Source organism: Prionailurus bengalensis, chromosome A2 (assembly GCF_016509475.1).
Source record: "Prionailurus bengalensis isolate Pbe53 chromosome A2, Fcat_Pben_1.1_paternal_pri, whole genome shotgun sequence".
Taxonomy (NCBI): domain Eukaryota; kingdom Metazoa; phylum Chordata; class Mammalia; order Carnivora; family Felidae; genus Prionailurus; species Prionailurus bengalensis.
The window spans coordinates 120,959,533-120,985,127 of record NC_057348.1 but is presented as its reverse complement, the minus strand read 5'-3'; the positions used below and the strand labels follow the sequence as shown (position 1 = coordinate 120,985,127).

At 43.3% G+C, this 25,595-nt stretch overlaps 1 protein-coding gene across 3 annotated transcripts in view; it reads right to left on the bottom strand.

The window, feature by feature from the left end:
• Nucleotides 1-1,986: 1,986 nt before the first annotated feature.
• Nucleotides 1,987-25,595, bottom strand: part of PLEKHA8 (pleckstrin homology domain containing A8) — a 62,864-nt gene continuing 39,255 nt past the window's right edge. The window contains exons 10-14 of one of the 3 annotated variants that reach the window (XM_043589179.1): nt 25,094-25,152; nt 24,133-24,263; nt 23,431-23,501; nt 13,259-13,320; nt 1,987-7,865 (exon numbers count right to left, since the gene is read on the bottom strand). In XM_043589179.1, the coding sequence (XP_043445114.1) occupies nt 7,668-7,865; nt 13,259-13,320; nt 23,431-23,501; nt 24,133-24,263; nt 25,094-25,152 (521 nt within the window). In that variant the 3' untranslated portion in view covers nt 1,987-7,667. Of the gene's footprint in view, nt 7,866-13,258; nt 13,321-20,144; nt 22,318-23,430; nt 23,502-24,132; nt 24,264-25,093; nt 25,153-25,595 lie in introns of those variants that run through there. The other 2 variants (XM_043589181.1, XM_043589180.1) reach the window with 2 other exon arrangements.

The following is a 25,595-nucleotide window of genomic DNA, read 5'->3' as shown; positions in this document are numbered from 1 at the left end:
CAAGCAGAGCTCATACAAACTGACTTCAGGTATGGACAGTCACTTCCGTTTTTATACAGCAAGGGGGACAAGGGTGGTGGTTCTTCAATGTAGGCCACTTTGTTTTTTCTTTAAGATTTGCCCGGGGGTGCCTGGGTGGCTCAGTCGGTTAAGCGTCCGACTTCGGCTCAGGTCATGATCTCGCAGTTTGTGAGTTTGAGCCCCACGTCGGGCTCTGTGCTGACAGCTCAGAGCTTGGAGCCTGCTTCGGATTCTGTCTCCCTATCTCTCTGCTCCTCCCCTGTTCGTGCTCTGTCTCCCTCAAAAATAAATAAACATTTTTAAAAAATTAAAAAAAAAAAAAAAGATTTGCCTGGGGGGGTGTGCCTGGGTGGCTTAGTCGGTTAAGCATCCGGCTTTGGCTCAGGTCATGATCTCACGGCTTGTGAGTTCGAGCCCCATGTTAGGCTCTGTGCTGACAGTTCAGAGCCTGGAGCCTGCTTCGGATTCTGTGTCTCTCCCTCCCTCTACTCCTCCCCTGCTCGTGCTCTCTCTCAAAAATAAACATTAACAGAAGTAAAAAAAAAAAAAAAAATGATGTGCCCATATTCATTGGGGAACAGAGACACATATGCTCATCATAGTGATTGTTTCAAGGGACAGACGCCCACCAGAGGAGGTGTAAGGAGAGTTGGGGCTGTATTGTAAAGGTCCACCTTTCTCCAGGGGAGGACTCCCAGGGCAGGAAAGCAGGTCTCCTGAGCACTGGAAGTAGGAAAGAGAAAGTCAGCCTGCCGAGAAAGTTTGTAGGTGCCCTGGCAGCTACACGGTTCCTCAGTGGGCCCACACCATCTGTTTTCTGTCTCTACCAGCTGTCTCTTCTCTCTCTCGCATGTGGCCCAACACGGCCACTCCAGCAGAGTCCACGTGAACCTTGCGCTCAAGGACCTACCACAACTTCACTTGCTTCTCTTCCTTCAATCCTGCTCCCCTGACTTCTAATTGGCTCAGATCATGTATTTAAAGAGGTGGCTGGTTGGGGCGCCTGGGCGGCTCAGTCGGTTGAGCGTCCGACTTCAGCTCAGGTCGTGATCTCGTGGTTTTTGAGTTCGAGTTCCACGTCGGGCTCTGGGCGGACAGCTCGGAGCCTGGAGCCTGCTTCGGATTCTGTGTCTCCCTTTCTCTCTGCCCCTCCCTTGCTCATGCTCTCTCTTTCCTTCAAAAATAAATAAACATTAAAAAAGTAAAAATAAAGAGGTGGCTGGAGAGGAGGCCTCGTGCGGGCAATTGACAGGAAGCTTCTCTGTGGACAGTGTGGTTTCTCACACCGGCCACGCAGACCCATCTACCTGCAGGTATTTAATATCCACCAACAAGCATACAAGAGAGAAAACCCAACAGGTGCAACCCTACTTTGGCATCAAGTGATTTCGAAAAAAGTATGGCCTATTGAACGTGAACTTTTTAATCACACAGCCACTCACATATTAGGCATAGCAAACTCATCTATCTGTTCTGCATTTGTGGTTTTTCTGAAAACAGAATTAAAACCGGGCCAAAGAACAGAGCCACTGTGAAAGGAGCTAATGGTTCTAGAATGCTAGGCACACCCAGTGCAATGCCATTACAGAGGTCTTTTGATGCTTCAAAATTAATTTCTGTTTAGGTTTTAACCAGTTTTATAAAGATTTCGGAGCTAGGCTGCTGGAGTTTGTAGCCTGGCTCTATTCCCTAACAGCTGTGGGATCTTAGGCAAGGGGCTTCCTCAGTCTGCGCCCGTTTCTCATCTGTAATCTGAGGATAACAACAGTACTGGCCTTACAGAGTGAGTAGGAGGATTAAATGTGTTACTGTTGGTAAAGGGCTTAAAATGATGCCTGGCAAACAGTATGTGTTCCACAAATGAGACTTATTATTGGCATATTCAATTCAGAAGTGCACAGAAAAATCTTTAGAAGATGTACTTGATAAAAAATACTTTAAAAATAAGAGAAGCGCTTGATAAAATACTTTAAAAATAAGTTTATTATAACTAACGAATATAAAATCTGACAGATGTTTTCAAACATTTTTGCAAAAAAAGTAAAACCCTCCCCACAAGATATAGAGTAAGAAGTTGGACAGTTTTTACATGAACACCAAACATGAAATTCTCATTCACTGGTTGGTCCCCAAAGGCTCCAACACATTATATTCTAAGTAAAGGCCCATTAAAATGAACAAATCAACAAACTACTTGACACTCGCTTTCTACTGCCATTATGCTGCTCATTCAAAACGCTTTAGGACAAGAACAGTTAACACAAGACTGCATGTGACAGGTATTCAAAGTGCGTGGATCTATGAGACCATAAACACTCAAGATAAGAATACTGGGGCTGGAATTCAACACCGACTTAAAAAATTAATCCAAGGAAATCTATGTACATTGTAGCCTTTGGCATCTGGTCTCATGTTTTTTTTCCTTAGAGAGACATCATTTTGTCCAATCTACTAACCAGATTCAATCAACCTTAAATACATGTCTCATCTGACACAGATTGTCCACAGCCAATTTCACATGAGGTAGTTGGGCTGTTTACTGACATTCTAGTGAAACTGTCATGACACTGGGGACTCAGACATCAAGCATGCCATGACACTGGCTCATCAGCCTTCTGGGAAGCAACAGAATACTTCTAGGTCACCCGTCCTGTCATCACTGACTCCACACGCACCTATGAAGAGACATGTACACAGGAGTCTGTGATCTCATTAGTTCTGCAAGGGGTGCCAACCGTCCCAGGGTGGTTGCTGTTTATAAAGTACAGGGAAGAAATACTGACCACATGACCACACTTTAAAATATATGTAATAGAAAGAACGGTGCTTAAAACAAGCAGGATCTCTTCCTTATGTTCTCACATAGCTTAGCTGAAAACATCTGTTCGCTCTGAAAGAGAAGTGCTTAAAAAGGGCAACCAAAAAATCTTGCAAACTTTTGCATTACAGAGCCGTGGTATGTTTTTTCCGTTGAATGAAAGGCTATAGAAGAACAGCGGAGGAGAAGGATCAATGCATGCGTACCGCCAATGATCACTTAATCATGCCCTGGAGTGCCTTAGAGCAGCAGTGCGACGAGAGAAGTCATGCAAGTGGCCTCCATACACAGGACTACTGGCTGCAACAGGGTGGGAACCGGGAACGTTTACAGAGAAGGTCCGGCGAACAGTTTGTTCATGAAGTGCTGAATGGATCCCTAACAACCTTGTAACTGGTAAGCGGTCTTAAAATACGATTAGACAGCTACTGAGTAGTTTGTATGTCATTATTATGAAAGCCCTGAGTAAGCAACTGCAGGTTACAAAGGGACATCCAGAAGCAGAACGTATTTCTAAAGAAAGCCCTCCATATACACTTCACAGGGACACAAGACTTACTGTACACACTGAGGTTGGTGCACAGACTGCACCAGATCACAAAGGGCATCTGAAGTCAGGCCTTCTAAGACCAAGCACATTAGCTCAGCTGACAGAACGATGGCTTAAAACATATTTTACTTACAAATTCTAAACCTAAAATGTAAAAAAGGTTGACGGTTTACCCTAAAAAAACCACCCATAAAACATCAGAATAGGGAAGCTGAAGAGTTGTAAAACCTAGGACTAAAACCTGAAGTAACTGATTTTAATCGATTCAGAAACGCACCATTAAGTAACCAACTTCTTGTGGGATGTACTAGTTTAAATAGAAAAGAAACATAAAAAGCTTTCAGAAAATTGCCTCACATCATCTCATATTGCTCACGACCCCCTGACTCTCTACTGTCTTAAACGATATTTCTTCATCTATGTGATTTTCCTAATCAGATCAGGTCCCATTAATAAGAGACCTCTTACTCTAGCTCTTTTATTTCCTTCAAATTTAATAAAGAAAAGTGACTTTATTTACTGGCTCCTTCCACCTATTGTTCATTAAAAACACTGTTCCAAAAATATAAAGTTGAAAGCATGGACTTTTTGGGTATATACACAGATGCAATTAATAATCAAAAAGAGATGCCCGCAAACGTTCCCGGCGGCACTCATCTGATGACAGGTCACTTTCCGCACATGGCGGTCACCTGCTTCACAGCTACAAATGGGACCGGGGGTTCTTTAAGAAGCTCCTGAATGAAGTCCGAGAACAGAATCCCCGGCGACTGGGCACCTGACTGTGGGCTAGGTCCGTAGCAGGGGCTCCACGTAGGTAGGAGTTAGAGGAAGCTGCTAAGGAATGGGGCAGAACAGCTAGAGTGGGGGGTGGCTCCGGTGCTCTGAGGGGGCACTGCTGGCTATCCCCAGTAACAGAAAGCGGCAAGGCTGAGTTCTGGAGTCCAGATATCCCTTATTGTGCAAACTGACATTTGAGGAAACTCTCTGTTCAGAAATGACATGCAAATAGTGATGACAAGGTGCCTCAAGCCACGACTTACACATCCTAATGAACACTGCCTTTCAAAGTCAATTCTCTGGGGACTCAGACGCTCGACCTCCAGAGAGCCCTGCTTCCAGAACTCCCTGCAGAGCTGGATCAAGAGCTGACAAGAAAATCATCTCCACCTCATAGTTGTAAGTTGGTTTGGTCCCCAAAAGGTATCCCTCCGACTTAACATTTTTCACCAGGATTAGCTATAATGAAGCAAATCTGCTTTCAAAGGACAAAATAATAATAATTGCCAGCATCGAAAGGAGTTTGTTCAGTTGGACAAATGTGTATTAATCCCCCTGAAGTGTAAAGCCTGGCTTCTCCTGTGGGAGGATGGGGAGGGGTGCGCACGTGACGAAATTACGTGCACCGAGCACTTTGTTATGTTACTTATCAGCTTCTACTAACCCCTAGAAGACAAATTACCTTCTTCTTCAGGATCTCTCTAAAGGTTACTCCAAAAAAGGAATCCTAAAAATGTTTTGAGCAATGAGGGCAAGGTGACTCCTCTGTCGACAAGCATATTAATGTTTTCTCATCTCTCACTGGGTGAAAGAAAGCTTAAAAGTCCCAGAAATCTTGGAGGATCATGCAGCAAAGGTCTTAACTATCTTTTCTTTGTTCCCATCTCAGACGGTACCTGCAGATTAGAACTTCAACTAGAAGCAAATGCTGTGTGTCCAGGAGGAAGCTCTGACTGTGCCAAACTGCACGTCAAGTTGCATTTATCACGTAGCACGAGGTTCCATTTCCAGTTCCTTTTATTCAGGACCCTGCGAGCTTTATACATCTTGGGCACATTTAACATGCTCCAGTGAGGAAAATACCTGTCAAAAACACTACGCCTGTCTACGGGGGTGGGAAAAGGGGGAGTACAAAATGCAACTTATTCAAGACTCAAGCTATTCTGATCTGGGTTCCCAGTGATCCCAGATAATATTAAATTCTTCTTCCCCGGAAAACCAAGTTATGGAAACCAAGGCCGTACCTATAGAACTGTGAAATGGCCACGCCGAGCAGCTGTCTTCTGTCTGTGTGTATCCAGAGCTTGGGTGGCGAGTCCGAGGCACGCGCCGTGTACCCGCACCCTCTCCAAGAGACCACATGAGCTCACTGGGGGTGACGGGGCGGCAGCAGCTGCTCCGAAGGGATACTTACAGTCTCCCGGTGGCACCCCCTTGCAACAGCACAATGCCTAAAGTGCCTCCGTTCAGGGTTCGAGCACAGACTGGCTGTTGCTTTCTTTTTCCCTCTCGGGAGGCTACGGGGAGGGCAGGAAGTCCGAAGTAGCCTCCGGCTCCTCCGTCACAGTCGCACTGACCAGAGGAGATCCACACTAGCTGCTTGTGGGGGCAGGGGAAACGACACACAGGCGACACACAGGCCTTGGCAGCTGCCAGTAACAAGCGCTAAAATACAGAAGAAGCGATACCATTTTAGCACCGTTTCCCCAGCCTTTAAACATTTGTTTTTCTTTAAGCATTTTCCAGAAGTCCTCACGTAAGTTGCATACCTGCTTCATTAATCCGAGCTAAATAAATGCCAATTCGTTTACAGACAGATAAAAGACAAAATCAAAACCCCTCCCTACACGAACCTCCGCCTAAGGAGAGGGTTCTCTTTGTCCTGGAAGAGAATCACCTGGGGCTGCTCAGGTAGCATGCACCTGTGCCCTTTAAAGGCCCTCACCTTCTACCCTGGAGCACTACCTTCCGCTGGACCTTCTCTTCCAGCTGCTAGAAGGAAGCAGCCTCTGGGGGGAAGCCTCCATGACTTTCCTCCCACGCCCACTCTTGGCAGTTTGGCCTACTGGAGACCCCTGGCGTCACACGCTTTCCAGGAGAACGCCTACCCAGGGTTGTATTATGCAAGATTAAATCCTACCTTTAAACTCTGATACCGTCTTAAAGCTGTAAAGACAGCTTGCTTTGCACTATTGGTGATGATACCAAGACTGATCAGAGAGCACATTCAGAACCGTGGTCCCTGATGCGATGCTCAAGCCTCATGGCTGGGCGCGATGCTGGTTCAGTTAAGAAAATGGTGAGTAGACTTGCTCTACGTCTCACTCTCCCTTTAACTATTTTATTTCAATGAAAGTCTCTTCCTCTTTGGAAAAGAAAGGACACACCATTTAGTTCATGCAAAAGAGTTCTGCAAACTAGAATTTAAACTAGAATTTAATCTTGTAGTTCTTCAACCCTGGGTGCACAGGAATCAACTGGAAAGTTTATTCAAATGTAGGTTCCTGAGTCCCACCCCCCACTACTCTGATTCTTTAGTAGGTCAGGGTAAGGCCTGGGAATTTGCTGTTTGAAGAAGCAGTCCATGTGATTTTGATGCAGAGGTGGTCCAGATCACACTTTGCAATCATCAGCTTCCTCTAAGTAGAAGCTATATGCCTGTGAGTAAACTCCTCAACCTCTACACCTTACTTCTAAAATGGGTAATAAGCCCTAAAGTCTGAATGTCACAGTTTCACTGTACTGATTCAGATGGTGCAGGGGAAAGCATGCCGGCTAAGTGTGGGCACTAGATAGGGGTCATCTCGGGTGACCTGTCACATCTCTGCCAGACTGTCCCCCTGCTTGGGGTCAGTCCACACCACTCACCCCTTCGGAGCCACAGTCTCCCCACCACGGACAGGGATGGCACTCCGTGTTTGTGTCTTCCTCCTCGACACTGACATGCCCACACCAATGCCCCAAACGCCTGAACTACACAGGCGCTTCCTGTCCACACAGCTGTGGGAGAGAGGATTCTCTGAACGTCTAGGAAGACCAACTCCACATTTCAATAGCTCCAACAAAGGGGCTTAGCCTTCCCCCCAGTTTTTAGTCTAAGTTGATCGAAACACTGGCTATGTGTTACAGTCCTTGCTACAGAACTTGCTCATTTTCAGCTGGGGCGTGAAAGGTAAAAACAAAACACAGTACTGACAAACTCATTTGTCAAATCTGCTCTTATAACTTGCTGTTCAATTCTAATATAACAGCTATGATTTGGTTTCCAGGAGGCCCTTTGAACTGAAATATATAGCACCTTGATTTTTAAACACACAGAACACATACGCATTAAAAAAAAATTATATATAAAAGCACTAGGCTTTGCCTCCTTCTCTCCATCCCACCGAGTACGGGGCTGGAGAGGGTCGAAGCTGCTGCTGGGAATGAAGCAGGGCAACAAAACACGTTAGCAGACTTTATTCCCTGAAGGTAGGAGGCAGCGCGGTCCTGCAGACGTCATACCACCTCGTCAGACTCCAGTCCGTGGACCTCGTACAAAGTGTCCAGTATCGCCAGCTGCTTTTCCATGGCAGGGAGGTAAAGGCTGAGGTCCCTCTGCATCCCAACACTGAATGCTGCTTTCTGGTGGTCGCCTTCCTTGATGGTTAACGCGGCCACAAAATCTTCATAGGACGGAGCCGCCCTCAGAGCTAACTGCAAAAGAACTGCCCGTGAGAATCTGCACCACGTCTCTTGCTCTTGCACGCTTTACGCTTATGCATGAGTGCATACGTGCACACACACTCACACGCATACACGGAGATGAGGGGGGGTGATACTACACCCTTCCAAGCCACGGGCTCTAAGAAAACAAGTATGTACTCGGGCCATCTTGCGGATGAACGATGCCAACAAATCAGGGAGTGCTGAGGGAGAAGTTCTGAGAAAAGCTTCCTTCTCATTCACAGCATGATCCAGACCGTTCCTTCTGAATGCTCAGAATCCACCTGCGTGCATGCTGCTCCCCCAGGCTTTGTTCCCACGTGGCCAGCCTTCCAGGGCACCTCACTCTCCTATTTGTGTCCCATCCGTATGTTTCTCTGCCCATCCCTCTTTCCCCCGACATGGAAAATATTTCCTCTGCACCCGTGACGATTTTCTCAGAGGGAAGGGAGCTACCCCTGTTGTCTGCTTGTACACTGATGCTGTAACGTATCTTATCCCACTTAATCTGTGTAAGAACCCTGTACTGTTTATAGCCCTAGTTTACAGATGAACATTATATTGCTAACGAGGGCCAGGGCCAGGATCTGAACTCAGGATCGACTGTGTTTTTTCAACCATGCTGCCACACCACACCCCTTCCCTGATGGAACAGTTCCTAGGCTCTGGATGGCTCTCTTCCTTTCGTAGGCCAGTTGTTCCCTAAGGTTGCCAAAATCTGCTGGCTGGATCCACTGGACTGGTTCTGCTGAGATCTCTGGAGGCTTTGGAATCTTCAATTAATTACGCTACACTTGCTTTCCTGAGCCTTCTTATTCTTGACAAGTCTTTGAGAATAAGCCCCACTCCCTTTCTGCAATTGGAGGCTGACTGGCATTATCATGCAGTGGTTAAAGCACAGGCTTGGGTGAAGGAGACACGGATTCAAATCCCAAATCTTCCCACATTATTAGCTCGAGAAATTTGAGCAAGGTGCTTAACCCCCTAGAGCCTGCGTTTCCTCTGTAGAAGAGGGGCTGGTACCACTTTCCTTATTTGAAGAGATTAATGTAATATGTACAACACGCTGAGCTCACTTTCCGGTACACACCAAATACTCAAATAATGGCAGAAGTACAAGGGAGAGAGCAGAGAATGAAGGGAAGGCAATTATCTCAACGTAATGTGAGAAAATCTCCTGGAGCTGAAGGACAGGAGCCTTCACATTTAAAGACCTACCCAGCACTCAGCATAATGAATGAAAAAGACAAAAGGAGAAGGTCATGCAATTTTAGAATGTGAGGATAAAGATCCTGGAAGCACCCTGAGGGATGAGGAACAGTCTATGTAAATGGAACAGGAACTCATTAGACCCTACAGTAGTAACAGTGGAAGCTGGAGGACAACAGAGGAAGCCTTCAAAATTCTGAGAGAAAATTACTATTAACCTAGAATTCTATACAAGCCAGAGCATCACTCTAGTAAAAAAGGGCAGAATAGGGGCGCCTGGGTGGCTCAGTCGGTTAAGCGTCCGACTTTGGCCCAGGTCACGATCTCATGGTTCGTGAGTTTGAGCCCCACGTCATGTCGGGCTCGTGCTGACAGCTCAGAGCCTGGAGCCTGCTTCTGCTTCTGTGTCTCCTTCTCTCTCTGCCCTTCCCCCATTCATGCACACACTCACCCTCTCTCTCAAAAATATTAAAATGTTAAAAAAAATACACATATAAAAAAAAGAAGGGCAGAATAAAGACATTTTCAGGCAGGCAGGAATTCAGATGTTTAGCTCCCTTGTACCATTTTTCAGAAGCCACTAGGGGACGACACTAAAACAAGGGATTAGATCAAGAAATAGGAGGTAACAGAACTTAGGAAGCTAGGGTGAGATGGGGATTCTGTACAGAAAAACTTGTAAGGAAGAGTCCTAGGGCACACAGCAGTTCAACAGGCCTGAACAACGAATTAAGATTGGCACAGAGTTTAGAAAGTTCTGGAAGGGAAGTCTCACGGAAAAAAACTCAAGACATATAGTCAGATAGTATGATATATCTGTGGGTTCAGAATGGTGGTGATTTGAGAGATTTGATGATGCAAGGAAAATATAAAAACAAAATTAAAAAAACCCATACAATTTTGGCTCATCTTTATCATGTTAACTTGTAATATAATTATATTGGCAAGGTGGAGGGAGGGGAAGTGAGGTAGTGATAGCAAGGTCTAAAGACAGCTAAATCCTAATCTATAACAGAAAGTCAACATTAATGGCTAAAACTGATAAGGCCAAAAAGAACAGTAAACATTTTTAGGATTACAGAGGTACTGGAAGAGACAGTCACAGTAGTTGAAGGTGGCAGCCTCTTTGGAGTAAGTCTGGGAAGGAGGGGACAGAAGGCAGGGGCCGCTATTTTTTGTTATAACTTTTGGACTTTTGATAAAAAAAAAAAATTAAGCCCTATGCATGTGTATTTAGGTACAATAAAATTTTTGAAATGTTTCTCCAGAGTGGGGCCCCAGACTATGTATCTCTCCAAAGGTTCCTACAGGACTATGATGCAGTCAAGTCGACTTAGGAACCAGTGATAGAACTCAACTGAAGAGGAAACCAAAAAGGTCAAATGAACAATGATTAAAAATCACGCTGGAGGCAGAGCCTGGACTGGGCTTCAGTGCCATAAATTACAACAGCGGGAAGATAAAAGTTCACTGTTTGGCTGGTAAATGAATCAAATTCCCGGAGTGTAGAAGCTGTTTCACTGAGGAACTAAGACAGTTAAATGAATTTGCCTCTGCTAATTACTTAGCACCTTCAGAAACAATACACTTTCTAAAGCAGGGGTGACTTGGAGAGTAAAAGTAAGAGGCTCCAAGGGCTGAGTTAGCTCTTCTGTTGACGAGGCTGTTGCCAAATGCTCAACATAATCTATTTTCTTAAAAACCAGCAACTTTAAAAATTATTGGCAATACTATCAAGAACCTTCAAAATGTTCTTCCTTTATAATTTCGGGTGTATTACTTCACCTCTGTGTCTCAGGCTTCTTTGTCTATAACAGGGAAAGTAAGAGAACATACTTAGGAATTAGGAGATTAACAATTTTATGTATGTAAAGCACTTAAGACAACATCTGGTACACAGTAAGTGCTCAAAATTCTAAGTTCTAATAGTTCTTGGCATTAGACATAACAATTCCACTTCTAGGAACCTATTTTTTAGGAGATAAAGTTTTACTCAAAAATGCACATAAACAAGTGCTGTTGACAACAGCCTCAGAAGCAGCTTAAATGTCTAACACAGAGGATTGGGCAAATAAATCATATTATCTCCATACTAGGGAAGTATTTTGCAGTCATTAAAAATGATTTTCAAAAACTCTTATGGCATTTAAAAATGGCCATGATTGACTCTGTTAAGTGGGGGGGGGTGGGGGAGGGGGGAGGATAATACAAAATCACACAAGCTAAACATAAAAAAATTTACATGCATATACAGAGTATGAAAAATAATTTTACACATATAACAAACATGTACATATAAAAATATAAATCCCTACAAGTAGATATATATTTAGATAAACATATAAAATTAAATAGAATCTTAAAAGAATATATAAATATACATACAAATAAAAGGTAAGAAGGTAAAACACGAAAATGTTAAAAATGGTTATTTTGTATGGAGTGGTGAGAAGATGGACAATTTAATTTTTTTCCCTTTCTATTCTGCCATGATTTCTACTTTTTTTTTTTTTTTAATGAGTCTAAAGTCCTATATGCTGGGGAAAATGCTATAAATTAAAAATTGTTTTTAAAGAGCCTTGCTTATGTTAAATTTTCTGCTACGTTTGCATTTCTGTTGGCAACGTCTCTTGGATCATTAATATTTCAGGATTAAACTCTGACTCCTATACCGTAACAACAACTACAACACACAGCTGTTTCTTGTAAATAGGGCAACTCAGCGTTCCTGTGCTTTGTCATCTAACCAGGGGAACGCGGGTTTCCGTCCCCCGCAAGCAGTCAGTGTTTACTCCGGGATCAATGAATGTAGCTGCATCCACTGCTCAGCGGCAGCCTGTCGGACGCGGTCTTCCCTGCAGACGGTGGTGACGTGGCCTCGGAGACAGTGGAGGGGGTTTAGACCTGGGCTCTGCCATGGCTGCACTTTGGGACTCTGGGACTCGAACGGACAGTTCTGAACTTGTAGAACGGTGAGAGTAAATCCTGAGATTACTTAAGATAATGAACGTGGAAGTACCTAGCACTGTCCGTGGTTCACAAAGGTATCCGACGGCCAGACGGCAGCTATTACTGTGATTACAAAACATATACTGAAGGTGAGCGTGAGCACTCTGTAGCTGCAGCCAGCCTAGCTCCTACGGCGGTGGGTGGTGAGCGGTGGGGTACGGGCCTAGCCACCTCCAGGCCTTCCAAAACCAGTTCAGTCCATTTTATTTCTTCCACTGTGTTCTTCCCGCTTTCTTTACCTGCCCCCTGATAAGTCATGACCTAAAGAGTTCTCACCTCAGGCAAATAATGTCTCCTATCCTTTAATTACTAAGACACGTGCAAGGCTGTTTTTGTCCCACGACCTTCTGCAGAACACTCGCAGCTAACGTGTCTGCTCGTGAACCACCACACGGCACTCTGCCTTTTCACAGCTGTCCCTGACTAAGGCTGACCTCTCCTCAGATGGCAGAATCACAGAGTATTACTGAGGACATAAAGGGGCCATCTATCTACTCCTGCTATTTTACAAAAGCAGGCTAAGTGATTTGTCCAGGGGACTACGATTTCCAGGTGTGTGTTCTTAGGTCAACATGCTGGCAAGGAAGGAGTGGCGGAGTAACAGGAGCCCAAACACACAAGGACAAACGTCTCCAACAATGAAAATAATGGTCTGAGAAGCCCTAGCTGCTGGCACACCCAATTAGACAATTAGTCAAAGACGAAATCCAACTAAATGCAAGAAAAATCCATTAAAATCTTAGAATTAACAGGATGGAATACAATGGGCAGCAGAGGGAGCTATGAGCTTGAAGGCCCCACTCATCTCCCATCATTGGTGAGTATTTGGCAGCTTCCTGCCTATCCCTGCATGGATACCCTTTACTCCCTTATCAGAAAGGCAACCACTTCTGTGGCAAATTCCCACAATGTCATTGGAGGTGGACAGGGGAAAGCATGTTAACAGTCTTCTTTATTCCAGACGCTTTTTTTTCCCCAACATTTACACACAAAAAAAGATCTACATAGACTTAAATAGGCAACATTATGTTCCTATTCTTGAGAACAAAGCAAATAGAAATGCTATGCGCGCATGCACACACACACACACACACACACACACACACACACACACACACACACCACCCTGCTGTGACCATCAGAACATAGAAGGCAGGATCACTTACCGCAAAAACCCCTCGAACTACCCAGCCGTGGTGCTGCCGTAACGTTTTACCATATGCGTTATCTTGAAAAGAAGAAAAACGCCATGAACCACAATTTCACCAGAATTTGATGTGCTGTTTATATCACGTCCTTTCTAATGTACACGGTAGCATGATACTGTTAGTATTACAAGCTGATGAAAAAAGTCTAATTACAAGATTGTGTATCCCAAGAGTCTTGAGTAGGAAAAAAGCCTTACACAATTTTTTTTTTTTCCCTAAGAAACACAGATAGTTCCACTCTTCCCTTGGGCAAATGTATCTGAACTTCTTTTTATTTTCATGGTGGGAAAAGTCCCATACATATCAGGAAATAAACGTGCAGAGAGGATACTGGAAAAGCTACACTAAATACAAATAGAAATACACTATAAGAATATAAAAATGCAGGGGCACCTGGGTGGCTCCGTCAGTTAAGTGTCTGACTTCGGGTCAGGTCGTGATCTCACGGTTCGCGGGTTTGAGCCCCGTGTCAGGCTCTGTGCTGACAGCTCAGGGCCTGGAGCCTGCCTGGGATTCTGTGTCTCCCTCTCTCTCTGCTCTCCCCTCCCTGCCCTGCTCATGTTCTGTCTCTGTCTCTCAAATATAAATAATAAATGTTTAAAAAAAAAAAAAAGAATATAAAAATGCAGTTCTCTGAATGTTGTGTGACCCTGAGCCAGTCCCTTAGCTGTCCTCTCTGTTTCCCTCTTTGTAACCTCTGAGTTTCTTTTCAATTCTAACATTCTATTCTGGGATGTCAAATGTTTGTTCTAGATGTCCCTATGACCCTGGATATGCAGTATCAAACCTAGAAACCTTTAAAGCTACTGTGGAAAGAATGGCTTGAAGTTACTAAGCTAGTTATAAAGTACTTGGTGAGACCTATTAGTAAAAGTCATTCACATTTAAGACTTTAAAGATAGAAACCTATGAATTTTGTCCCAATGTGTTTGAAAATGGGGTTTAAAAACTTGCATATAATAATTTTAATTACAAAAAAAATCTGAAGAACAAAATGACTGCATGTTGTTCAAGGATGTGTTCCTGAAGGCTTTGAATAATATACGCAAAATTCAGAACAGATCCTTCCACAGGAGTAAGTGCATTCTCGGGAGGCACAGGTCTAACGTCACCACAGTGCGCTTACATTAACGCTCCGTTTCATTTCTGAGCAGCGTCTCCAGTGCTCACAGTACTTACTCATTCCTAAATGACAGCACAGGGGGTCACGGGGGTTGTCTGACCTTATTCAGCATGTTTTATCATATCTAAGCTTTATCCCACACTTACTTATTTCCATGAGCTAGTTTCCGGACTGATACAAGTACTACCACCATTTAATCAATGTTTAGGTGACATTACAATAGGATGTAAAAATGTTTCAAATTATAGTAAGAGCAGATGTTAAAATAATGCAAAAACAGACACCAAGGCCACAACCACCATTTCATGTGGTCAACAGCAGTGTGGTTCACAGAATCCTGCCAAAGGGTATCAGGTATCTGCATTTTACTGGCCAAAACAGTGCTGCCATGTGGCTGTAGCTTAAATGCATCTTACAATTTGCTCAAGCCCTCTAGCTTTGACATTATGTAATTCGTGTCAACTTTTATTTTTAAAACTTGCATGAGCCTTTCTTAATACCTGTAGCATATATTACTATCAATTTTATATAATTCAAGTTTGCATAAAGTACAATTTATATTTGACATAAAAGACTGTACATTTGAAATCTGATAGATTTCTCTGGTTATCTGAAGTTTTAGGAACAGGTGGAATTGCCAGCACCCCAGCTGGTAAAGCTAAAGCAGAAATGATAAAGAATTACTAAATTCAAGTATGAAGAAGACTCTTGTGAGCAGTCTACAGGAGAACGGAAGATTAATTTTGGTTTTTTTTCGGGGAACAGTCTGAATAGACTTAGGGCATGCTCACAGATACAAGTCTTCAATCTCAGCCACTCTTAAAATCTGATTCCCTAAGGGGACAGATGGTATCAGGGACATTGCAGATGGTCTATGAGGCTTTAGTGAAGGAAGGGTTGCTGGCCTACTAAATGTACAGTGCAGATGGGCAGAAAATACCAGGCACAGCCTCTGAGGTACATCAGGAAGAGAACCAACTTTCCAGCCATCCTTTCCAAGGAGCCATTCAGGCTGGCCAGTCAGCGGACAGGTCCGCAGGTGCTCCATCCTGAGGTGAGTCACAGGGGTAGAATACTGGGAACACTTCAGTTCTTGTGATCTTAATCCAGGTGAAGAATTAAATGCCATTATGAATAAACAGACGGAATTCAACGATGTTCAACTCTGCCAGTGGATGTCCACGATGGGATGAGGGTCTACCAATGCCTACTGAGCAAGGCAGGGGAAATCCTTAGGTGATTTAAAATCAGTCAGTCCATGGCCCTCAGGAAGTTATCGGACTTATGAGAGCCAGCCATTCGACAGAGTGTTATTATGTAAACTGCCAACTGCTATAGTAAAGATCTGTGTTCAGTTCTTTCTGTAGGAACACAGAGAAGAGAGAGAAACGAACCCAGCCTGTGGGCATGTAGACAAGGAATTCTCCAAAGGAGTCCCAAAAGCTGTCGAGGGCAGAGAGAAGGGTGGCGGCTGGGGCTGCAGGGAGCACCAAGGAACTGTGAGGGACAGTGGCATACTGTGCACAGGGGAGCAGTTCGCTGGGGCTGAAGATCACTGGGGCCGAAGGGTGAGGGTCTTTACATGCCGTGCCAAGGATTCTGGATTTCCCACTGGAGGCACAGTGGCGCTTCTAAAAAAATATAACACCTAACTGCTTGTTTCTAATTTCACAAGTAATTCATGCTCATTGTTGAAAAGAAGGAAAACACCCAAAGGAGGGAACTAAAGAAACCTATAATCATGCCTCCCAGAGATAACCAGGTGGGCATTCCGGGGGGGTTCACTCTCTTAGTCTTTTTTCCTATACAGACTGTGTTATTTTCTCCTAACAGTCGTGACCATTCTGATTTGGAATTGTGGTCAGGGAAGTAACAAGGTGAGATTTACACTTCATTATGCTAGGCCGGAAACACAGCCATCTTGGTCCTCAGTCTTGGGCTCCAAAGCATTCCTGGCTGGACAAACTGCCTGTTTACAAAGGCTTGGGATCCAGTGAGTGCTACGCCAACCTCACGGGCTTACACCTTTCCTACGCTTTGCTACTTGAGTCAACCATTTAAAAAAGCCCAGAAACTCGACTTCGTGCCACCTTCCTTAGGACAGCAGGAAAACACAGGTGCCATAAGTCCCAATAACGTGGGCGGTCTGGGCTCAGGACGGGGGAGTGTTCCTGCACAGCAGCATGATCTGTGTCCTCCCGCCCAGCCCTTCTGGAGGCAGTTGCCTCGCTGTGCCCACACCTTGCCAGAGAAGAACTCTGCCGCTGGGTAAAATGTGGGCCGGCTAGTCTAACAGGAGAAGAAGGAACCAGAGAATCTGGGCTGGGTCCCTTCCCAGGTCCGGGAAGAACACTATTGCAATTTAAAACCAACAAATGAGGGGCGCCTGGGTGGCGCAGTCGGTTAAGCGTCTGACTTCAGCCAGGTCACGATCTCGCAGTCCGTGAGTTCGAGCCCCGCGTCAGGCTCTGGGCTGATGGCTCGGAGCCTGGAGCCTGTTTCCGACTCTGTGTCTCCCTCTCTCTCTGCCCCTCCCCCGTTCATGCTCTGTCTCTCTCTGTCCCCAAAATAAATAAATGTTGAAAAAAAAAAAACAAAACAAACCAACAAATGAAAGAAAATTCGTTAAAAAAAAAAAAAAAAAAGTCTTGCCAAAGTCCTTAGCTGACTTCTAGGGCTGCAAATATCCCTGCCACGTGAGGCTACATTAAAATAAAATGAAGTCTAAGCCTGACCTATTTTGGTTACCTAGAGAAGATTAGATAATGAAACACATTAATCTTCACTGTAATATCCATTCATTATCATAATACATGTTCTATAACCTGGAAGTATTTTTGGCCTCTGAGAGACATAAATGATCCCCTTCTCCCAGATCTTTGAGATGTGTCAGTTCCTCAGAGACTGAGTCAAAATTTCTGAGTAGGAAGCCATGACAATCACCTTGCCCAATTCTTTTCCTTTTACAAAAGAAGAAACAGAAGACCCGGAGAGATGGTGATTTGCCCAAGATCACAAAGCTAAAAGCAATGAGAACTGGGGCATTCTTCTTGTCACATTAAACCATTCTGCTAAAAAACTAATGTGTACTTTTTGTGAAACAAAATAATGAAAATAAAAAATGTCCTTTTTCCAGCAAGAATCAGAACCTTATTCTGGAAATAAAATAAATCCGATTTCTTTACTGGTAACTCAGAAACTTGCCGAGGCATTTACTTATTTTTATTTTTCTAAAAGATTTTATTTTTGGGGTGCCTGGTGGCTCAGTCGGTTAAGAGTTCAACCTCGACTCAGGTAAGGTTGTGAGTTCAAGCCCTGTATCGGGCTCTGTGCTGACAGCTCAGAGCCTGGAGCCTGCTTCGGATTCTGTGTCTCCCTCTCATTCTCTGCCCCTCCCCTGCTTGCGCTCTCTCTCTCTCAAAGTAAATATTTTTAAAAATAATAAAAGATTTTATTTTTAAGTAATCTCTACACCCAGTGTGGGGTTCAAACCTAGAACTCTGAGATCAAGAGTCACATGTTCCACTGACTGAGCCAGCCAGGTGCTCCAGAAATTTGCTGAGGTATTTAGTGATTGATTTTGCCTAAACCTGTTATAGCATGCGAGAGAGAACAACTTTTCCCTTACTGTTGGTACATGCTGTTCTGTCCAGGAACTGAGTATGACAGTTTCTCTACTGTCAATCTGTAACTGGTTAAGAATTTGTCAAGTTACTTTGGGTTGTAAAGAAGACAAAGGAGAAATGCAAATCTAAGTTTTAAGAGAGATCGCAAAAAGTATATAAGCAAAGCCGGGAAAGGTGGAATCAATCATTCACTGAGTTTAAGAGATGACAATCGGGGCGCCTGGGTGGCGCAGTCGGTTAAGCGTCCGACTTCAGCCAGGTCACGATCTCGCGGTCCGTGAGTTCGAGCCCTGCGTCGGGCTCTGGGCTGATGGCTCAGAGCCTGGAGCCTGTTTCCGATTCTGTGTCTCCCTCTCTCTCTGCCCCTCCCCCGTTCATGCTCTGTCTCTCTCTGTCCCCAAAATAAATAAACGTTGAAAAAAAAAATTTTTTTTTAAATAAAAAGAGATGACAGTCATCTTAGCTCTGCAAATGGACCATGCTAGCCAGTGCTTGGCAAGAATCAGGAACCAAGAGAGGTTGGAAAGTGAATAAATCTGAAAAATAATACTGAATGAATTTGTATACAATGTACAGTATATGAGTTTAACACTTGCAGTACAATCCTCAATACTATTTATAGACACATAAATGTACAGAAAAATTATAAAAACGCATATGACCATAAATAGCAAATTCAGGGTGAAGATCTTCTCTGGAGAATATAAGGACTAGTGGGGTCAAGGGATACATGGGTACACTATAGAACTATTTTATATATTTGGTCAAATGGTAGATATCTGCGAAATGTCTGAAATATTTATGATAAAACCAAAAATAACAAAAAACTGAGCTACTAGGAGAGTACTGAATTCTTTGTAGTGACCAAGCCTCAGACAAAATGAATGTATGAAGGAAAGTCAAATAATAACCAATGGACAGAAGTGAAGCAAGTCCCCAGAGTTACCCCTTGTTAACTCTAGGCATTATGAAGACAAAAACATGCATTGTAAGCCAAGCCTGCCACTCAAGAAAGGCACAGGCTGTGAGTAGTTTGGGAGAGGGCAGGATTTGATTCCTATTTCATGGTATTTTCAGAATAACTAGTCAAGTTATGATTTGGTGCTAAATATCAGATCATGAGTTCCGACTTTAGCTCTCTCACACAGCTCTTCTTGCCTGTAAAAGCCTTTCATATTAAACACACAACTGAGCACCCTACTAAAGTTTTTATTCTGGGTCAATGTCTACCTGACATTGATGGAATCATCCCGGGGTGAGGGATGTGGCAATATGCTATCCCGTTTAGGGGACAGTGCAGAGCATATAACATAGTATAATGGTACAGGAATGCCAGAGCAACTTTTCTGCCTTCTACTTACAAGGAGGCTTTCCAAAAGCTCATTTTGACGTGGCATCTGTGAATGGAGGGGGTTCAGCTATAGGGTGGACCATTCAACACATCTGCCTTGTGGACCTAACTCTTCCCTTAGAATGAACTCTAGAGAATGCCATAGGGCATCTACGGGTTCAAGAGCAGCCCTTGACACGAGACCATCCGCTCTGATCATTATGACAGGAAATCCAAGTAATGGTTCAAATGCAAAAGGGGGCAGTATAAGGCCTAAGGCCTCCAGATGCTGGATACTCAGTCTAGGCCACAAAACTTCGGCAATATAATGACTATACTTACATTCTCCAGAGAGTTAATACATGTCAAGGCTTCCAATGCGTCATTTAGGATTTTATCTATATCACCCCCACCCCCATTTTCTTTCTTTCTTTCTTTCTTTCTTTCTTTCTTTCTTTCTTTCTTTCTTTCTTTCTTTCTTTCTTTCTTTCTTTCCCTTTCTTTCTTTCTTTCTTTCTTTCTTTCTCTTTCTTTCTTTCTTTCTTTCTTTCTTTCTTTCTTTCTTTCTTTCACTTTTTTTTTAATGTTTATTTTTGAGAGAGAGACAGACAGAGCACAAGTTGTGGGGGGGGGCACAGAGGGAGAAGGAGACAGAATCTGAAGCAGGCTCCAGGCTCTGAGCTGTCAGAACAGAGCCCGACACGGGGCTCAAACTCACAAGCTGTGAGATCATGCCCTGAGCTTAAGTCGGACGCCCAACTGACTGAGCCACCCAGACGCCCCTGTATCACCCCCCATTTTTAAGACCACTGAGATCATATAAGTTTTATGAACATTTACCTCAAAACCTGTCTTAAGCAGTGTTTTCAAATTTGGGAGTACTAGTCAAGATTTATCCGTAATTTATCCCTACTATCTTGCTGTTTCTAGATTAGGAAAACTTCCCTGTCATTGGACAACTAGCTAACTATCATGAAAAGGAGGCAAAATTAACTGATTAGTGCTATGGCACTAATTTCAGCACTTTTATTTCAGTTCATTGGTTAATCATTCAGATGCAATCAAAATTCGCAAATAATCAAAATGTAGCCTAGTGACAGGTACCTTCAACGTCCTAGCTCTAGATGAGTGGATCCCAAACTTTATCATGGATTAGAATCACCTGAAGGACTTGCTAAGTGCCCCGTGTCCCTGGAGTTGCTGTCAGCAGGTGTGGGTGGGGCCTGGTAGTCTGCATTTCTACTAAGTTTGCAGGTGATGAAGATGCTCTCCTGGGACCACTTTGAGAACCACTGATCTAGATTGGAGACCTTAGGGAAGGTACTTTTCCTCTCTAGACCTCAGTTTACTCACTGTACAAAAGGAGTATCTGGAAGACTAAATGAAATGTTTATCAAGAACCTGGTGCCATTCCTACACTGTGTGCTCTGTAAATAGTAGCTGTTACTACAATGATTCACATTCAATTTTAGAACTTAAAACATGGAAGCTAATTTGCTTATACAAATATAGGCATATACCCTCTCTTTTACCTATATTCCTAAATTTCAGACAAGATATCAGTTCTACTTATAAAGGTAATGCTTTCAAAATGAGAAGAGACGTGGTTAGCCCAGAAGAAATTCGCATCAAGGAGCCTGTTGGTTCAAAGTAGCTAGTGTGTGAACCCTTGTTATAAAACTATTTGTTTGCTCAGAGCTTGCTGCGTCTGCATCTAGAGGGGAGAGTGGGTTGCTTAGAGCAACTTTCTCTTCATACTGAACAGCAGCAGGAAACTAGGGAATTCCTACAAGCAAAAATAGGATTTAAATCCTGAAGACTTCTGAAACCATCTTGAACATCAGAAGGAAAGTCTCAAATTTACAGCCCTCTTTTCCTTCCCATTGAAAACCATGCTGAAGGGGAAGAGAGGGAAGGAAAAACTGACTTTGGTTTTGAAGCAGCATTTCCCTTTCTAGGTTGCCCTCTCTTTGGGAGGGCCCAGATTCCAAACGAAGTAAAAAGTAGGGGAGAAAAAGGGCGGATTCAGGGGCGGAGGTCGGGCAGAAAGGGGGATATCCTCGGCTTCCTCCCTACCTCTAGGGGGCCAAGCTTCTCTGTTTTCACTTGTGTGTCCCGTAAGCAGTTCTCTTCCGCCTCCAGGAGGGGGCTGAAGGAGGCTAGCACTCCCCCTGCCCCTCACACAGACAGCCGCAACACAGCAACAGCATCATGTGACAGGTGCAGCCCGCCAGGCACACTGCTGAATCCCACAGCTTCTGTATTTCCTGCAGTGGAGGAACCTACAGGTGTGAAATTTCCACGCTAGGAAGTTCGCATAGAGAGAAATTTCTGGTTTGGCACCAGAGCTTTGTAAAGTTTTCATTTCTGATTTGGGACAAATAAGCCCCATTTTCTGGCAGGTTATCAACTTCATACGTCATGATGATGAAAATATAAACAAGAGAAGCTATTTTCTATTAAGTGTTTATTATGTGCCACTTTTCTAATCTTTTTATATGCATGAACCTGTTTAATCATTACGACAACGTTTTTAGGGAAATGGTATCATCATCCCCATTTTATAGATGAGGAAACCGAGAAACAGAAAGGTCAATAAATTGCCAAAGTGGTGCTATCAAGTGGTGGGATCCAGAGAGCCCAAGATCTTAATTTTTCCAAAAGTCATAAAGTTTGAGGATACTGATTAGGGAGCACGAATTGCTACGGTGAATATACTTTTAGTACTGAAATCAGGACACATAGGGGAGAATATCACAGACTGTCCTAGAATTCAGGGATATATGAGAAGCCCAGAAAATGCAGGTAGCCCAGGGTTGGTGGAGAAGACATTTTGTGGGAGAAATGAAGACTTTTGAGGCAGGGGGCCCAAAGTGATTCTGCTTCCAGATCTTTTGTGGCCTTAGCATGTATTTTAATCTCTCAGAATTTGGGGTACCTGTAAAATGGATTGATATGAGGATTAAGTTGTCTAAATTCTTCATAAAGTGTTACAAAAAACCCAGCTTTTTTTGTTTCATGGCACATTAGCAAGTTTCTAGATAGGAAGGCCTCAGAAAATCACATGGAGGGCAGAATCCCTCAGGACTCATGGCCCAGAGGGAAGATGAACAGAAGGAAGAGCTCACTCCTGACACTGACAAAATGTTGCAGGGAATACTGGCTCCCTTTCCCAAACAGAAGCATCTAATACAATTTCGTTATTTAGAATCATGGCTACTTAGAGCTTGACCACATACTCCTCTACATCAAAATAATATAGCGCTTCAAAGTAAGATGGAATTTCAATCCCCACTCCCCACCCCTCATGCCTCAAGGCCGGCGCTGGGAGAACTTCCTTTAGGCTGAGAGTGAGAGTTCAGTCACTCTGTCAGGAACACTATAAGGATGCTTCCGAGTCGTTCGTGTTTTCCAAAACTAATCTGATAGATCCACCACTTATCTACCCACCCACCCAATGTTTACTAGGCGCCTACAATATTCAGCCACTGCATTAAGATGCTGGAGATACAGGATGGCCTCCTTTGACCAAGGCCTTCATCTTAGTCTCGTCTACCACTACGAACACGAGGCATTTGAGGACTATAAGATGACGATGATGACAACGACGACGACGACGACGACAACCCCCCATTTTTCATTTCACTCCAGAGCAAATTCCCCAAGCCCTCTCTGTTATGGTCTCCAAAACTAGCTTCTCTGGGGATATTGATTTTATAGAAGTACACTGTATTTGAAGATAAGGAGGAACTCACTTCTTGAAAATATTATGCTTTCCTATTAAGAGATGGCTCTGCATTGATTCAGCTCTTCTTTAAGATATACTGATTTTTAATAAGCCAGAACTAGATTACCAGGTCACAATCTCATGGGTTCTTTTTTTTTTTTTTAACAGAGCATATAAGAAATAGACAATAATAACAATGAAATAGAAAAGAAACCAAATGAAATCTGGAAAAGCAGAAATTTCCCCTATTCCCAGTCTCCTCCTCTAGGGGTCTCCATTCCATATCCTATTCAGTGGATCAATCAAAATGTAAAGGACACTTACTCAAGGCTGTCTGGATATCCTTTTCTCCATTTTTCACTTCTGTCAAAAATCCTTTCAAAAACTTGAGACCTCTAAAACAAAAGAGAGGAAGAAATATTATTTTCAACGTCCACTATGTTGAATGAGTATAAAGAAATGGCAGATACCAGCTTCTTCAATATCTTGGACACAGCAACAGAGGTCAAGTTACATAGCAGTCCTTTCTTCCCTGTCATTTCCCTTTAGTTTGTTCTAGACCCTTCTCATCTGATATACGTAAACAGTGGTTTCCAAAATGTAGTCCCAGGACCAGTGGCTTTAGTACCGCCTAGGAACTTGTTGCAAATGCTAGTTCTGGGCCCCCATTTCTAGGCTTAATGAGTCAGAAAGTCTGAGTTTGGACTGGAGCAATCCGCATTTTGAAGAAAGCCCTCCAGGTGACTTGGATGCTGCCAAAGTTTGTGGCCCACTGACTTAAAGAGAACCAGTCAAGTCTATCATCCTTTAAGATTCCTATCTTACATATACTGTTAATATTAACAATGTTTATCATCATCAGAAGGGAAGGACAAAAAAGAGCTGGTGTTCTCTTCATCAGGCCTTCTAGAGAAGGCTACTGGGTTAGATCCCCCACTCAGAAGCAGTCTTTGCAGGGCACTTTTTTTGCTGGTAGCATCTCAACTGAGCTGGATTTCAACTGCTGCCCCATCCCAGCTGCCTCACCTCTTCAGCCACAACAGGGCTTCTGTAGCTGAGTTCCTAACCTGGGCTACGTCTGCCTCCACTTCATGCAGCACTATCTTCTGGAGGGTGGTGAACTCTTCCTTGTTGGTTATATACTTCTGATTTACTTTCTGCAGGAAAAGCAGGGAAACAATCTAAGTTAAAAATGCTAAAGCTATCAAGTAAACCAGTATAACATGGAGATGCATAAACTTGTCAAGCAGGCCTCTAAGAAATCAAAACAAATTAAGCCTCTATTACCTTTTTCCTTATGTTCTCAAGGTAATACGTTTTAGTTGAGAATTCTGTTTCTTTTATTAAAACATTTTTTTTTTAATTTGAGAGAGAGAAAAAGTGAGAGCAGGGGAGAGGGGTAGAGGGAGAGAGAGAAAGAATCCTTTTTAAAAAAAATATTTATTTATTTTGAGAGAGAGAGACAGACAACAAACAGGAGACGGGCAGAGAGAGAGGGAGACAGAGAACCTCGAGCAGGTTCCACTGTCAGTGCAGAGTCTAATGTGGGGTCTAACCCACGAACCGTGAGATCATGACCTGAGCCAAAACCAAGAGTAGGACGCTTAACCGACTGAGCACCCAGGCACCCTGAGAGAGACAGAGTAAAATTAAGCAGGCTCCATGCCCAGTGCAGAGCCTGATGCAGGGCTTGATCCCATGACCTGAATTGAAATCAAAAGTCATATGCTCAACCCACTGAGCCACCCAGGCACTCCTTTGTTTGAGAATTCTCATGAGGCTTAAGCTAGAATTAAATAGTCTCAAGGTTTTAAAAATACTGTTTCTAAAGTATTTTTTTTTCTGCCTCAGAACCTTTCTCACAGCTGGCCTGTACTTTTCATCTTGAGTATAAAGTCAACAATCATGTGTTTCTGAATGAGATTTCATGCACTACTCCCTCCAAATATATGATATGGTCTCTGTAGAGACAAGCTTGTACACTCACCTTAATATTTCCAACAAGATCCATTTTAACAGGAGCAAACACCGTAGGGCCAAGTTTGTCTAGAAGAAAAGATTGAAAACATCTTTAAAAAAGCAACGATTTCAAGTGGAAAGTATTTTTTACAGTGACAAAATTTAGCATGTTTTTTCCCCCCCATTTTTTTTTTTTTTTTTTTTTTTTTTTTGCTTTTAAATCATTTCCCAAACATAAGTTTCAAAGGCTTCTAGGACACTATCATCACTTTTTTCTATTACACACCATTCCGGGGTAACTATAATAAGGTCCTAAGTAAGTGTCAAGTGAGGATAATCTGATATGTTCACAGTGCATATTGTAATCTTTACGGCTGCATTGTCCAATATGGCAGCCACTAAATATGTGGCCACCTATCACTTGCAATGTAGCTATTCCAACTTGAAATGTACTAGAAGTATAAACTACTAGATTTCAAAGACTCAGTATCAAAAAAAGAAGGCAAAATATCTCATTAGCCATTTCTTTA